The sequence below is a fragment of the Triturus cristatus genome, chromosome 10, assembly GCF_964204655.1.
Source record: "Triturus cristatus chromosome 10, aTriCri1.1, whole genome shotgun sequence".
Taxonomy (NCBI): Eukaryota; Metazoa; Chordata; class Amphibia; order Caudata; family Salamandridae; genus Triturus; species Triturus cristatus.
This window is the reverse complement of record NC_140593.1, coordinates 814,599,237-814,615,501: the sequence shown is the minus strand read 5'-3', so window position 1 is coordinate 814,615,501 and position 16,265 is coordinate 814,599,237. Positions and strand designations below refer to the sequence as shown.

Below are 16,265 nucleotides of genomic sequence, written 5' to 3'. Positions count from 1 at the left end.
TATAAAGCCTTCTCCAATACCGCACCATCTCAGAACTGCCCAAAGAAACCCCCAGGCGACCCTATCGAAGGCCTTTTCAGCATCTAGAAACAGTGCAGCGATAGGGTCTCCCAGGGACTCTGCGGCATCAAACATTGTAATGACCGTCCTGACATGCTGAGTGGTTCCCTTGCCTGGTATAAAACCATGCTGTGAAGGACTAACGAGCTGCTCTATGTTACCTCCAAGCCTCATAGCAAGCATTTTTGAGTAAATTTTTATGTCAGAATTCATAAGGGCAATGGGTCTGTATGATCCGGGAAGTGTTGGGGATTTGCCTTTTTTAGGAATAACTATAATATCTGCCATTCCCCAGGACTCTGGAGGAGGCCCCCCCCGCTGCGTATGTAGCATGACGTTGAGCATATCTACCGCTATGATATCCTGGAACATTTTGTAGAATTCGACCGGGATTTGGTCTGGCCCAGCAGCTTTTCCCGAAGGCAGACCACCCAAAGATCCCTTAAATTCATCTAGATGAAAGGGAGCATCCAGCCCCGCTCTGTCCTGAGACGACAAGGAGGGAGCTGTAATGTCCCTAAGGTACCGATCCACTTCCATCTCTAATGAAGTACTCCCCTCATCCCGAGTGTAGAGTTTAGCATAAAATTTCCGAAACACTTCCCTAACAAGGTCGGGATCAGTGACTAAGTTGCCCTGATTATCTTGAATTTCCTTAATGTCAGCCATAGCTACGCGCTGCCTGGTTCTGACAGCAAGGATGTGTCCAACTCTCTCACTCAGCTCGTATGAGTCTTGTTTGCGGACTAAATACTTTTCAGCTGCTTTTGAACTAATGCCTTCAGTGGCATCCCATTTAAGAACAGTAATGCTAGCTAGATAAGTCTCGAGCGGAAGCCCCTGTATTATAGCTCTAGCAAGGTTGTCTTCTGCTGCCAATAATCTGACCCTAATATCATCCAGGTGTCTTCTTTCACTTTTCCGTTTGGCCAGAACATAGCTCAGTGTTTCTCCTCTGACCCCAGCTTTAAAACAATCCCAAACCACACCGGGAGGGGCAGTATCTCTATTAACTTCCCAGAAAAACTTTATCCATGATTCCATTCGTTTCTGATAAGCGATGTCCCTTAACAGTGTGCGCTCAAAAGTCCACTGAGTTTTTGTAGCACTTATCTGTGTAATATTTAATGTTAAAACTAAAGGGCTGTGGTCTGATATAATTCTAGGTTGTTTTTCGATTTTAACATGAGAAATTAGGGAATTAGAGATTAGAAAGTAATCCAGCCTGACCAGTACTTTATGTGGGGCCGAGAAGTAGGTGCTACCGTCTATAAGGGGGGTAGCTTTATCCATGGATCGGTAAGGGAGTTATGTTGAACCATATTGGTCAGGGCTTTGAATGTCTTCCTCTTTCTCCCTAAATACCATCCCCCGGGTTCTAAAAAGGAGCTTTTTGGAACGTGAATGTTAAAATCTCCACAACAGATAATGGGTTCTGGCCACTGTGCCAGTTCGATATCCAAAAACTGCCAAACATCAGGATCATCTTCCGTAGAACCATATATTGTAACTAAAGTAATCCGTACCCCTTTAAAACTCATCTCTATCATCACCCACCTGCCCCATTGGTCCTCCTTTTTTCGATGCACCACCAAATCCCTTTTTCTTCCTAATATTGCTACTCCCCTTGTTCTAGTCCCTTGTTTGCTTGCTGCTAATACGTCATAACCAAGCTGCTTTAACAAGTAAATCTGTGTTACTTCAATATGAGTCTCCTGGAGACAAACCAAGTCCAGCTGTAAAGAACTCAACAGCCCTGCTACTTTCACTCTTTTCCCAGGATTATTCAGCCCACAAACATTGATTGAGGCAGTCTTGCAAGGCATTACAGTAGATCATCGGAATTCCTACTCCTCGTCCGCCATAGTATTAACAACCAGTAATTAAATCGACAAACCTTTCTTTGATACTGTCTATAGTACCTACGTTGTATTGTGTGTACTGTGCTTCCCACAAGAATGTGTCTGTGCAAAAAAATGTGCATTACCAAACCACCGAGAATACAAATTTTTACCCAAGATAAAACCCCCCCCAACCAACCCCCCTCCCTTCCCTTCCCTTCAACCCTCCCCCCGCCCTCCCCTGAACAGGCAAGTAGGTCAATGAGACCTATACGCAGCCGGTTCCGAGCGGCTATAGTCGCACCCCTCTCCCCATTCCATCTCAGAACTGATGCTAGAACTAACTACCTGACGCCTCCTGAGACTGTGACTAGATTTCCAAGCACCTCAGCTTGCATTAAGAACAAACAGAAAGCAAAGGATATTTCCCCCCTCCTTATAAACCCTGTTTTTTCAGTTAGTCTAAGAATTGCTGTGCTTTAACCTCAGAAAAGAACATCCTAACTCTACCTTGAGTAATTACTTTCAGCTTGGCAGGGAACAATAGATAAGCTTCAGAACGTAATGCCTGGAAATTTGGGATCATCTGCCTCAGCCTCCATCTTCGTTCAACCGTCACGTGGCAAAAATCCAGCCTAGCAAAAAATGTGACACCATCAAATGACCTCTTATTATTAGGCCTTGCCTTCTCAATAACTTCCTGTCTAAGAAGGAAATTCCCAAAATAGACTAAAATAGCTCGTGGATAAGTCGCCTTGCCTCCACCATCTGACCCAAGCCCCTTTTTGGGTGTAAGAGGGAACCTATGCGCCCTCTGGACTTCCCTGTCCCACTGCCACTGAGACTCCGGGAATGCTCCTCTAAGTAGATTAACCACAAAGTGCATTATGTCCTGACCTTCGACCCCTTCAGCCACACCTAGAATTCTGACATTATTTCGCCTTTGGCGATTTTCAAAATCCTCCATTTTCCAATGCAAATCTTCTGTCGCCCTTTCTTGATCTGTTTTAAAAGTCTGCCAGCTGCTGCAGTCATCTTCGAGCTTACTTGTACGCTCCTCCACCTCCGTTACTCTGCCAACCAGCTCGTCATACAGCTTATTAGTTTTCCTCAATGAGGATTGTATCTTTTTTGCGTCTTGCCTTGCTTTCCGGCTGACGACTCTAGCTTCTGTTTGCATTTGTTTTAGCATATTAAGCAGGGTGTCGAAAGGAGCATTCTGTCTCAATGGCCCATCAACGTCATCCTCCTTATATGTCTGAGAAGTTCCTGAATAGTCCCACAGCAAAGCTCCCTGAGTACCCCCCAGCGAACCAATCTGCTGACTACTTGATTTTAACTTTACTTGTCTCTTCCTCATAGTTGAATCGTTACCTGCGCTCAAACCAATATCTCCCCCAGAGGAACTGGAGTCAGATAGTGAAACCTCTTCCACTTCATTAGCTTCATCTTCCTCCTCCTCTGTGAGATCCTCGCTCGGCAGAACTGATTGTGAATCTGAGTCTTCGTTAAGGGAGAAAAACCTCTCGCCATCACCCGACCCCACATCACCTTTTTCTCCCATAAGCGCCGGCTCCTTGTAATCAAATTGCTTTGCCCCTGTTGTGAGGCAGATAGAGTTACCCCCGACAGGCAGTGGCAGTGGCCCCTTCACAGATTCCAGAGTTTTGGGGGCCTTAGGGTTTGCTAGCTCTGACCAGAGCATCGTAATTGCCTCCATCATCTCTTCATCCACACTTCGCGTTCCCCGCGAGGTAGCATTACCTGGCTGTAAACCCTCGGCGTGTAGAGGGGGAGAGGCACTTGCAGATTCTGTACGAAGCCCAGTCATCTCCTGGATTCCATCGACATTGTTGAGCTGCTGGATCTGCTGGGTCTGCTGTTGCTGAGCAACGGAAGCGTCCGTGCTTGACGCGCCTCTAGCGTCCTCGAGGACGCTTCCGAGCTCGCCGAGATCGCTGCTGTGTCTGGTTCTGTCGGTTTCACTTGGAGTCCGAGTGCATGGTGTCGTGGATTCAACCGCGAAGCCTTCAGATAAGGTGGGTTGTCTAAGGGGAGTCTCTCTGTTTTTTATTTAATTTTCGCCAATCTAACAGAGTTTACTGTCCCCTCGTCAAGTTTACCCGGCTTCTGCACCTTTGCATCTGGCTGGCAGCCCGGGTCAGAAGGGGTGATTGTAACGGATTTCTCTGCTCTCCGTGTCTCAGTCTTTTTTAACCGCTGTGGGGGCATTATCTTCCGAGTAGCCCCTAGCTCTCTAACATCCGCCGTCGCTCCCTCCTCTGAGACTTTTGAAAGGGGCATTTGATCCTTCACTTTCTCTCTCGCCTTATCGGCTTTGGCGGTACGAGGTGGCATGCTATACCAGTGTAGATTACGTAGCTTTAGATTACAGCAAGACCTCCAGCATGCGCTCCAAAAATTCACAAAGTTCTCCCTTAATCGGGTCAGCTCCGATAGATTAGGCGCTTCGGTGAGAATCCGAACCGGAGAATGTAGATCTGAGTACAAGGTGTAGAAAAAAGCCATCAGGGTCTGATTTACGATAACCAGTGCATCATCCACCGTCTATTGCCGAGAGGAGAGGTCAGCAGCGACTGCTCAGCTCAGCTCGTCCGCGGCCATCTTTCCCTACCTGCTGTATTAGTTTCCAAAACACAGCAAAACACCACAAAATCGGAGGGTCAGGTCTTAAGCTGACACTGTTTTGGTTCTCTTTAAGCAGTATATTCATTGCGGTCCGTAATAGTATTGGGAGTGAGAAAGTTTCAAAATCACCCCAAAGAGTCTCATCAAGGGCCTGAACTCACTCCGTACATAACAAGCCTACACGATACCCCCTCAGTGAGCCATTTAGCCACTGTCTGCAGCTGGCCTGCGATATAGTAAAGTTCGAAGTACAAAACTACCAGTGACTCAAAAACCCGACTGCTGCATTTTTGTGGCAAAAAATATTTTTTAAAGTAACAATTTCAGAAGCTTGCGAAGGCCAGAAAGATGGCTTTGCCAGTTATTCTTTGAGATCCTGAAACAGTAACTGCGCTTTCCTCTGATCTGGACAAATCATCTCCCTTGAACACGCCGATAACCTGGCCTGATCCGTTTTAAAACAAAAACAAATTACACCATTGGCTTGTTCATTTACTTTGAGGCTAATGGAAATATAGGGACTGCAACTGAATGAAACACTCCTCTTCCATCAATCCTAAATCCGGCGTGACTGGAAAGAGCTCCAGCTAAAGTACAGGGTTTACTCCATACATTTGCAAACCAAGATTAAGGATGGAGGGTTTAATCATTCTAGAATAATCTATGTATTTCTATTCACTGCCTCACTTTTATATTGGGTTTCTTGCATAAAAAATGAGGGGGGGGGGGGGGGATTTAAATCCCGTAGCAAGAGGCCATGTTTTGAGCTAGACCTGAAGGAATGCAATAACTGCTGGCTTGTGGGAGCTTTAAACAAAGGCGATCTAAACCCTCCAAGGCTTGAATTCAGCAATGAGGGTCAGTCTCGCACGGAAAAGATGGGGGGCTGGGAGGGGGTAAGAATCCATATAATGCCCATAATCATCTACAGTGACGCTCAAAGATCTGTGATGACTAGCATCATAACCTTTCCAGGAGGAAGGAGACTTCGGAGATAGCTTTCGAACGAATAAGGGCGCTACCAAAGAGCGTTTCTTCACACACACATTGCAACAAACTGGAAGATCAAGCTAGCAAACAATGTTAACAGTTTTTTCTATTACATGCAGTTGTGAAAAACGATTACTTATATCAACCAAGGAATCAAGAAGCCCAAAGAATACACAATTGACACAGCTGACAAAACTGAGTACTGATAGTCCACAAGTGTGTTAAAAACACAAATCGGAAAGAGGCCAGGGTACTGTGTTCAAAGTCAACCATAATGAATTAGAGTCCTGACCCATGTCACTCAATGCAAAAGCATGCTGGTGCACAATAAAAGGAAATTAGTGCATCCACGGGAAGCATGCAAATCAGCTAGTCAAGTGCAGTTTCCAGGCTTTCCTTCCTTGTTCTTCTCTAACTATTCATTGTCCTAAACATATGGTTTTTATTGCAACATTAATGTGAAGAAATGTTCCTTTGGAGCCACTGATAATTTGTCTCAGTATCCCCGCGGTTATTGGGCTGTTCTACGGTTTGATTCTCGGAAGAAATCTATTGAATCTCAGCACTCCCAAATGACCTCTTGCAATTGAGAATTCATGTTGATTTACTAATTTAATATCCGTTCACATGCATAGGCTTTAACGCAGTCTACTTATAGTCTTATTTAAAGGTTAGAAGTACAGTTTCCTTGTAGGCAGATGATCCCTCTTGTAAGGTTCCCATCCTCGTCGCCAGTGTAAGGTTTCATAAAATAATGATGACTCTTCCGTTGCCGTGTCCAGATGTATGTTTATTCTTGGTAATCAAGTAATCAGGTACAGCATATAGATAGGGTAGTAATCCTGTAAAAGCTCCAGTAAATACCCCACCGGGAGCAGCTGCCCTGCTGCTCAGCCTCCAAGATAACTGACAAATCCACATCCACTTACACAGATAGAACAGTACATGACATCACAGAGACTGGCTGAGCAGCAGAGAACAAGACACTAAGAAAGGACAAAGAGGAGGGAAGGAAGGATGCAACACCTCTCTTCAGAATTGCATTCTGGTGGAGACAGCTGAGATAGGAAATGCGGTCTTCACCAAGTGGCCTGTGGCCTGTGGTTGGTGGTCTGAAATGTCCTATTGGAGCAGGACCAAGGTAGAGCTGCATAGGGCTGGTTCATGGCCGAGGTGGCATGGTGAACTGGGATGCGGCCCCAAATAACTATCAGTGGCCGAGATTAATTCAAGCACTCCACCCATCCCTTTTTTGTATTACTCAGTTGGTGGGATATTGCCATTGTGGTCTGGAGCTAGAATCACGTTTCCTCTGCTGAAACTCGCACCTCTTCCTTGTGGTGGGCTCTGCTGAGGAGGATTCTGTCCTTCAGATCCTAAATAGTGTCCAAGCTGACCCCTTTCACTGGTTTGCACTCTCTCTCTAGATTGCGGACTGCTGAGAGCAAACTTGCCATCCTAAGCTCCTGGGCAAGGGCTGGACTGGGATCTAAAAGCCACACTGAAAAATATTTTAATGGCAGTTTCACATAGCATAAAGCAAGCAGGTGCAGCATGTGAGCCTAGCCGTCTCTCAAAGTGGGTTTGTGTGGATGACATCATGCATAACTTATTTTTAATGGGACCAAATAAGGTTAATTGTACAGCAACATTTTCAAGTCTATCACTAAAAAAGTACCATTTACTTGCAGGTCGAGTTCAACGTTTCAGTACATGTATATTACAGGAGATAAATTTGCGAGCTGCCCCCAGAGCGCTTTCAGAGTTGAGTGGACTGAGGACTCCTAAGGACCCCATGTTCAAGGGTCAAACATGTAGACAATTGTTCCGGAGAAATTTTCTCCAAAAATTGCTTCCCTCAAACTTTTCAAACAGAATGACATACCCAAGCTATCTATCCTGCTGCATGCTTTTTTTCAGGTTAACATAGAACCTTTAGTTCCCATTAACATGGCGGGGATGGAATATGCCCCCTCCATTCTCCATTTCAATTCTCATTTAGTCTTATTTGAAAGGGCTCCATCCCAAGCTTTACTCCCCATATCACTTCCTTGTACCCCAGCCATCAGCCCCACACACTTCTAACCTTTCATTTACCCCCTTTCCAAATCTTGTCATATACAATAATAGTTATTTTACTTTGTGTTTTCCTTTTCAGAGAACAATTTCTGCCCTCCTTCCTCTTCCTGTACAGAAGATGGGATACAGAGAAAAACTACCTCCATATTAGTTCCACATTTGAAAACATTATTTGAAACCCTCCCACCATCATTTGTTCCTTGAAAAATGTAATATACATGCAAATCATGGGTACTCGGGGAATTACAAGAAGATTTAAGTTTTTTTGTTTCATGCCAAATCTGGTCTTTAATAGCAGGTTCTGTTTTTTCTTTGTATTTTTTTATGACATTCAGCAGATTTTAATGAAAAATATTTTTTTGCCAATTCCTCCAAAATGGAGATTTTGTAAACTGCGGTCATCGGATGGATTCTCCATTTTAGTTTTTCATTAAAATCAGGCATAACTGATCTATGCCTTATTTAAGTCACCAAACATCATGGGATATTCAGCATGTCGTGGGTAGAGCCATCACTGTTGACATGAATTCTACCACAACCTGATTTACCATTGCAAAACGGGAGGACACCGGCATCATGTTTAAGGACTTCAGTGCAGATCGCAGCTTGGGATGGGAATCCTGATGCCAAGGAGGCATCAATATTATCTGAGGTTTTCCACAGACATCAAGAAACCTGATTTTGGGCACGCGACAGGGCTGCCCCTTGTCGCCGCTCCTGTTCGCGCTGGCCTTGGAACCCCTGGCGGAGTGGCTGCGGTGGCACCCTTCCATCCGTGGTCTCCGTTGGACCCCCGAGTATGAGGACCGCGTGTCCCTATACGCTGACGATATCCTCTTGTACCTAGCCTCCCCGCGTAAATCACTGATTGTCCTGGTTGATGTTTTGCGCTCATTCGGCCGCAACTCAGGCCTTGTCATCAACTGGGCTAAATCATGTGTGTATGTGCTTTCCGGGGAGGCTCCCGTCCTCCCGCGGGGCTGCCCGATCCAGATTGCCTCTCAGGGGTTTCGGTACCTGGGGGTTTATATTACTCTGGACCCGGAGGCCCGCTACGAGCGGAATTTGTTTCCCCCCCTCCAGCGCTTGAAGGAGGACGTTGCGCGCTGGCGGCGCCTGCCGCTTTCGCCGCTCGGCCGGGCGGCATTGTTTAAGATGGTGTCGTTGCCACGCTTCCTGTACGCTCTCCAGAACACTATGGATTTAGTCCCGGCGCGCTACTTCCGTGAGGTGGAGAGTTTACAGCGCCGCCTGTTCTGGGACGGGAGGCCGCGTATTGCCCTGGCGAAATTGACGCTCCCATGGTACGACGGGGGGATTGCCCTCCCGGATATTAAACGGTATTACTGGGCCTCCCAGCTAGCTGCAATTAATCATGGCCTTTACGGGCCCGCCTTAAACCCGGCATTTGAAATGGACAAAATGCTCCTGCCTGGTGGCGACTATAATCGAGCGCTCTACTCTGGCGCGCCCGACCCCCGCCTGACGGGACCTACGCGTGTCATGGTGCGAGTATGGCACGCGGCTAATGCAGCTATGGGGTGGAAGGACCGTTTGACCCGGGCATCACCGTTGTACGCGTCTGAGAGATTGGGCTCCCTGTGGACCTCGAAGGGCTTCGAGAAGTGGGATACGATAGGCATCAGTAAAGTGGGGGATCTCTGGACGAGGGGGGGCTTTAAAACATTCGAGACGCTGCAGACGGAGTTTCAGCTGCAGGGCAGTGAATACTTTCGGTACTTGCAGGTCCGTCACGCACTGGGCTCCGTCTTCTCAGACGTCGCCTCTATCCCGGAGTCTTCCCCCCTGGAGGATAGAGTGCTGGATGGCCACGTTCCGGACAGCACGATCTCCCTTATTTACAAAAAATTGATTAATGACCGCTCGGGCTTGCTGACTGGCCTCCGCGAGGCTTGGGTTGCCGATGGGCTGGAGTTGGACGACGAGGACTGGATTTCCGCGGTGGCCTCTCCGAAGGAGGTGGCCATACCGGCTCGCCTTCGCTTCGTCCAGCTCAAGATACTCCACCGGGTTTACATGACGGGGCCAAGGCTTCTGCGTATGGGCTATGCTGAGGATGGGTTGTGTAAGCGTGGGTGTGGTGCTTTGGCGACTTTTTTGCATATTTTGTGGGAATGCCCGAAGGTGGAGCGATTCTGGCGTGCTGTGCATGAGGTCCTGCGAGTGGTTAAGCATTTCGCGCTGCTGCCTGAAGCGAGGAGATGCCTGCTGAATGTGTGGGAACCAACTGACTACTCGGTTCCGCAGACGCGATGGGTGACTCTGGGATATATGATAGCTAAGCGTGACATTGCTCAACTGTGGGGATCCCAGAGGCCCCCGGCGGTGTCGGCCTGGAAAGAACACATGGATTGGTGCATGTTCCGAGAAAAGGTGGTGTATGTGGCGAGGGGTAAGCCTGGGGCATGGGTGAAAGTATGGGGCCCCTGGAACGCCTACCGCGGGGGTATCTGCGCGCCGCCACTGCTGCCTGCTGCCTCACCAGCCCCGTCCCCTTAGTTGACTCCTTTCTCTAGCCCCGGGCACGGAGTTCCCCCAGTCCCCGATCTGTTCCCCTTCCCCTCTTTAGACTCCTGTGGATGGCTGGGGTCCCCCATTCGGGGAGCACGTGCTGTTACTTTCGATTGCGGGTTGCCTTGCGGGTGTGGTTTTTCGTGTTGTTTATATAAAATGAAACCGTATTGTGGGGTCAGAGTGATGTGGCCCACGACGTTGATACCTCCTGATTTTGCTTCTCTGCAACGCCAAGTGTTTTTGAACGTATGTCATATGCTCCTGTCATTCTAGCGGCCGGCCGGAAGGTTGTAGGCCCGTACTTGTATATTCTTGAGATTGCAATAAACGGTTTAAAAAAAAAAAAAAAAAAAAGAAACCTGCTTTTGACAGCTCTAATCAAGTCCCTCTCCCTCTTTCCTCTTAGCCAGCATCCACTGCACAAGTACTCAATTGGCAAATGCCTGACTAATATAATAGCTAGCTCAGTTTTTTTCCTTCAAATTTAACAAGGCTCCGCTTTAAGAGACCTCTTTTCTCACTCTTGCAGGCCCTATCAAGCTGATCTCCCTGAAATGAAGGAGCCTTAAGCTATTTGTAGAGGGACATTGTTATTATTTTTATTCACATTTTTTATTCACATTGCAATAGCTTTATAAATTGTCCCTTGCTAAACATTGAAGGAGCAGAGCGATGGTGGGGGGGATTGGTCTAGAAGCACAAAAACAAAGAAAATTCGGAATAGATATATAGATATTCTAAATATCGAATATACAGTTTAAAAGAAAAAGTCTATTCCAAATAAAATTGAAATAAGTGGATAGCTTTGCTGAAAGGGGCAGGCACAGAAGGCTTTCCCGTTTCAGAAAAAACATAAGACAAAATAGAAAAGTAAATTGGAACATTAAAGGCATCCACTTCCAAAATTAAACATGGACCTGAAGATATACTTCACAGCTTTAACCAAACAGCTCATTTTCAGCTTGCCCTTATTCTTTTGCATAACCCTATTGCCTATATGAAAGTCACGTTCTTTAATTAACTCTACTTAAGTCCCAGCTCTACTTTCCAGCCCCAACCTTCAGTTCTCCATTTGGTTATTTAAACATGACCCAGTTTTGGCAAGTGCTATCGCCTGCTCAGTCTTCACACTTCATAAACCCCTATGCACAGCGATTCCCCTTGTTGGTCCGCCTCTTTCACCTCATTGGGGATTTTTCCCTCCATCTTCCTAGAAGCTCACCTCAGCACCTTGCCCTCGCACCAAGCTGATCCCGCCCACAAGTCGGCTGGTCCCTCCCTCATTCCTCTTACCCAGCCTCCTTAGAGCTCAGCATTTTGGCCCAGATGAGGTCAGTGTCAATAGGCTCCTCGCGGGGGTTAGTGGAGCTGACCTGCAGCATCAGGCTCTCGCAGGGTGCGCCAGTGAGTGTAGCCAGGCCTTCGATAGCACGCCCTGCCTGGAGGGCAAAGTACGAACCGTGCAGCTTGGCAAGTGCCTTCTCAATCAGTGCTACCCACAGCTGCTTCCTCTGCGCCTGTCCAAAGAAAGGGAGAAAGAGGTGCATCAGTGAGTGACGTTAGCGCAAGACGATTAAAGAGAAGGGAAATCTAATCTACACAAACTCATTGCAACCTTGAAATTTGTGCCATACGTCAAGGCATTCGTTGAATGTGACAGAGCTACTACAAAGAAAAGCATGTTAAAACAATTGGTCATACCTCAACAAGATGCTAGGGTCTGTAACTTAAATGCTGACCCAAGGTCTACAGGAAAACCACCCACGGTGAAGGCCACCATTTTAAACCATATGTCTGGCTTAAATTGAGTCCGGAGTAAAAGAAAATGTTGCTTCAATGTAAACAAAAAAAAACAAAAAAAATTGCTCTATAAAATGCATCTATGAAATAATAAATGTATTGTGTGAGAATTTGGAGCACTTCTAAAAAGTGGGATGACTTGTGTATTCATGTTTTATCAAGCATGCACACATGCATTATACTGCTAGGCATAACGACAAGCATGTGAATATATAACCAAGCATGCCTGTGGTGGTGGGCCAAAGGAGGAGCGGGTGAGGGAGAAATATATGCCAAAGGTGGTGAGGACCAACAGGAAGCAAGGGGAGGAACCGGAAAACCTTGAATGGGGAGAGAAAAAATAAAAGCAAAAAAGGTTGGGGCAGTGGAGTGGATGGGGTAAGCAAGAGACAAGCTGGAGAGGAGGGAATAACGCGGGGCACGCAGGGGGAGGGTATCTGAGTGGGGAAGCAGCGCAACAGGGGGAGAGCAAGAAAACTCCAAAACCCCCATCTAGTGCTGAAAAAGAAAACTCTGATTATGAACAGTGGAAGGATACAAGACATTCAGTCAAACGGATGGTTTTAAAAAAACAAGCACTGGCATAGCCAATAGGTCTCGCCTTTGGGACCTTATAAGTGTTTACTTATCCAGCACAATATCCTTCGTGCAACAACATCAACTGTTGCATGGCTAAACATTTATAAGGTCCCAAAGGCGAGACCTATTGGCTATGCCAATGCTTGTTTTTATTAAGATCAACACATAAACACACTTAACTGGAAGCTTTTAACAAACTACATCGAGTAAAGGTATTGTAAAACTGTGTTTTAAGATGTGCTGCTTGACAGGTTTCAGCCACTGGCTGGATGGGGGTTCTGGAGAGCTTTCTGCACACCCACTCGCTTCACCACCAGAAGGACATTACAATGTCATGGCACGCTTTAACCTCTCTGGAGAGCCATTCCAGCCCAAATCTACAAGAACAAGGAAACCTGACTAAATTTACTGTTTTGTTTAATTGACAGAGCCTGTGTGGTCGTTTTGGGAAACGTATCTTTCTGGAAGTCTCCAAGTATTCCAATAGAGCGCTATAAGAAGTTTAAGCGCTTTGAACATTATTAGGAGACAGTTAACTGATTAAGCCAATACACACTTAGGAAAAACCTAATTTTTTCACGTTGTGACAGTGACTTCCGTTTCCGTATGATTAAACAGAAGATCTTCGATTAATAGGAAATTCACTCTAAAATGACCCCATAATTCAATGATCAAACAACGACGTCATCTATTTTTCAGTAAATTAATATTTCACTGATAACGCTGAAATATATTAGGTGACTGCAGTCCTTTCCGGGGAAAGCCTAGCTTTCCTTTCAAGCAGGAACACTACTTCATATTACCTTGCAAACAAATAAAAGAGGGTGCGAAATGAAAGCACAAGGACAGACGAAAACTCAAGCAAATGTTACAATTTAAATGCACTCGTGCTGCCTTTCAACATCACATTTCCCTAAATACGAAAGAGAAGAAAAAGAAGCAAGTGTATAAAAACCAGTTCAAACACCAGAAATTGTTGTTTTTCGCTTCTCAATAAATTCAACTGTCATCACAGTAATGTCAGGCTACTAAGAATGGAAAGTGTTTAAACTTTTAGAAACCAAGAGGCTAACGAATTAAAAACAAGGAGGCACTGCAGCTGCTCACTCCCGCAGGTAAAACGCCATGGGATGCGAGGAATGCAGCTGCAGCGTCCCACGAGTGGTGCGCGCGCTGTAAGGAAGACAAGCGCGGCCGCGAAAGTAAAAGCGCCGCTGCTCGCTCCCGACAGCTGTAGGCCGTGGGAGGAAACATTTATTGGGAAAGGTGGGACATGCACCCGCCTTTGGCCAATTGCGTGCTTTCATTTTTGAAAGCCACATGCAATGGCCAATCACTTCTTTTCAGCAAACTCGTGCGTGTGGCTATTTTTTAGCCACACGCACAAGTTTGCTGAAAAGCTGAAGTGGTTCCAAGAGGTAATTTTCTAGAGCAGCGCAGGCGCGCTGCGCTAGGCTCGACCTAAAAAGAAATGCTCCAAGACGGGACAAATGAGAAGAGAAAGGTAAGCAAAGGGCTGGCCAAAGTTCACTGCAAGTATCGAATTGTCCACAACAGGCCTTCTACAGCAGAAACTAAAAGCGGTCTGTAAGCAAGACCTTAAAAAAGAAACTGGTAAAAAAAGAAATTGCAAAGAAAAGTACCAAAAACAGAAGAAATGAAATATCGATTCCCAAGTATTTATTACACCATTTAAGACTTATGCCGAAAATAAACGTCAGATACTTTATAACCATTCATTAGATTACAGAGCTTAAAGGTGTGGCTTCCCAGAAGCGTGTCAACATGTAAAGTAAACAAAATCAGATAGCAGCCAACCTTTGACAGCAAAACACCAGAGACTAGATTACACCAGAGACTACAGACTCCGTGGAAGTGGGTTAGCGGGAAAAAAGGTCCAGAAGGCATCCCGAACCAGAGTGGGTGCACACAACTTCAGGCATAGAAAACAGGTGCTGCATGTGCAGCAGCAGTACAAGCGCCCCAATACAAACACAGGTAAAAGGCAAGGGGACATAAGGGACGCTGGAAGGTTCAACTACCTCAGCTCAAACAAACACACCAGGTAAAACAGCAGTAGCGCAGGCTTCCCTAGCACACACAAGAGTATTGACACAGGCAGCCTCCCTCACACACAACATAGGCGAAGGCAGCCACTGTGGATGCTCCCTCACACAGGAAAAGACAGCAAACAGAGCAGAGGTGCTGCAACAAAACTGTTACACACACACACACACTCAGATTACAGTACAGGCGGAAGTGGGGCAGGTGTTTTTAACACAGAATATGTGAAGCAGTAGTGCAGCCTTCAGTGTGCCCTGTATATGGGGGAGTGTCAGCACGCTATGTGAATGTCTGATGGTGTAGGCTGCCGTGTCTTGATGTAAGAAGATAGGGTCGTGAGGATGGTGGGGACTAGAGGACGGTGAGGCGGAGACAGGAGGGCAGAGCTTAATTTGTGCCGGTTGCTGGCGATGGATCCTAGCGGCTCTGGACTCTTTCTGAGTCCCCCGCAGGCAGCAATCTCGAGCAACACATTTCAAATCATTTTAAGGCACAAGTACTAAACGTACCGGTCCTGAGCTGAGTCACTTGCACGTACGTGAGATTATAGTGCCTAGTGGAGCAACTACACAATGTGTAATCACTGCCCGACCTCCAGTATGCGTTTGAAGGTTTGTATGAGGGCGTACACCCAGGCACTCTGGACACAGACGACACTCAGAGATGAGCCACCTGCCAGGCCGCTGCGGGTTGGTTCTACCACCCATTTAAGGACATGGTGAGTACCCTATTGGGTAGGTGTTTGGGTCATCTTAAAATAGCTTGGAGGGTTAATGTGCCTTACACAAGTCACATGCTTTTATCCGTTAGCTCAGTGAGTTAATGTGTTTGTTTGAGTAGACATCCGTGCGTAAACTGCAAGTTCCAATCCTGGTAAAACAGTCAGTGGGTCGCACACACCAGTTGACTGCGTCTATGCATGTTGGCATCTTTTACCCCGATTTTGACTTCTTGCTAGGCTCAACAAACGGGTCCTACTGACTTGACAAATAATTAAAACCAATTAATGGACAAAAAAGAATCCAGCCTTTAGGCCTAAAGATGTAACAGTGTTACAGAACTTCAGAAAGTAAGATGCTTCCAGATCTTGGTTTACATCTTGATGACGTGGCATGCATTGCAGAGTGTTTCTTTGTTTCCGTGGACGGGCTGCTGAGTCCGGAGGCCTTATTCATCAGCCCTGCTTGTAAATGATGCAAATGCAAATAGAACAACAGATGGACAGAATACAGAACAATGTCATGCTATCACACCAGTACAGATCTCTTTACTGGGGGTGAATGATTGGATTGTTCTGCATTCCGTCCATCAACTGTGTGTCTTTTGCTTTCTCGCCCAGAGTGTGCCGAGTATGCCCAGAGGTGGGTCCCATGCTCTCTGTGCCACTGGATTCAAGCTATCCTGGCTGATAAGGGGTGAAACCCCGAAATTGGTCCTAGGATGCTTGTTTACGGTCCAGGGAGGACCTAGCTTGGCAGTTCGGGCTGGACTGTTCCCATGAGGCACAGGGTCAAGACTTATTTGCATATGGCCAGGTCTAAACTGGGGTGGCATGGTGAGCGAAAGAATGATGGATTTAACCTAGATCTCTTGACTGGGGGGGGGGGGGGGTGTATGTTTTGATTTGTTCTGCATTCCACCCATAAACTGTGTGTCTTTTGCTGTAAA

General features: G+C 46.5%; 1 protein-coding gene across 4 annotated transcripts in view; it reads right to left on the bottom strand.

Annotated features, from left to right (window-relative positions):
* The window catches only part of CAPN15 (calpain 15), a 364,024-nt gene that overhangs the window by 72,341 nt on the left and 275,418 nt on the right, over positions 1-16,265 (bottom strand). For all 4 annotated transcript variants that reach the window (XM_085628400.1, XM_085628397.1, XM_085628399.1 and 1 more), the window contains one exon: positions 11,448-11,671. In XM_085628400.1, the coding sequence (XP_085484526.1) occupies positions 11,448-11,671 (224 nt within the window). The remainder of the gene's footprint in view (positions 1-11,447; positions 11,672-16,265) is intronic.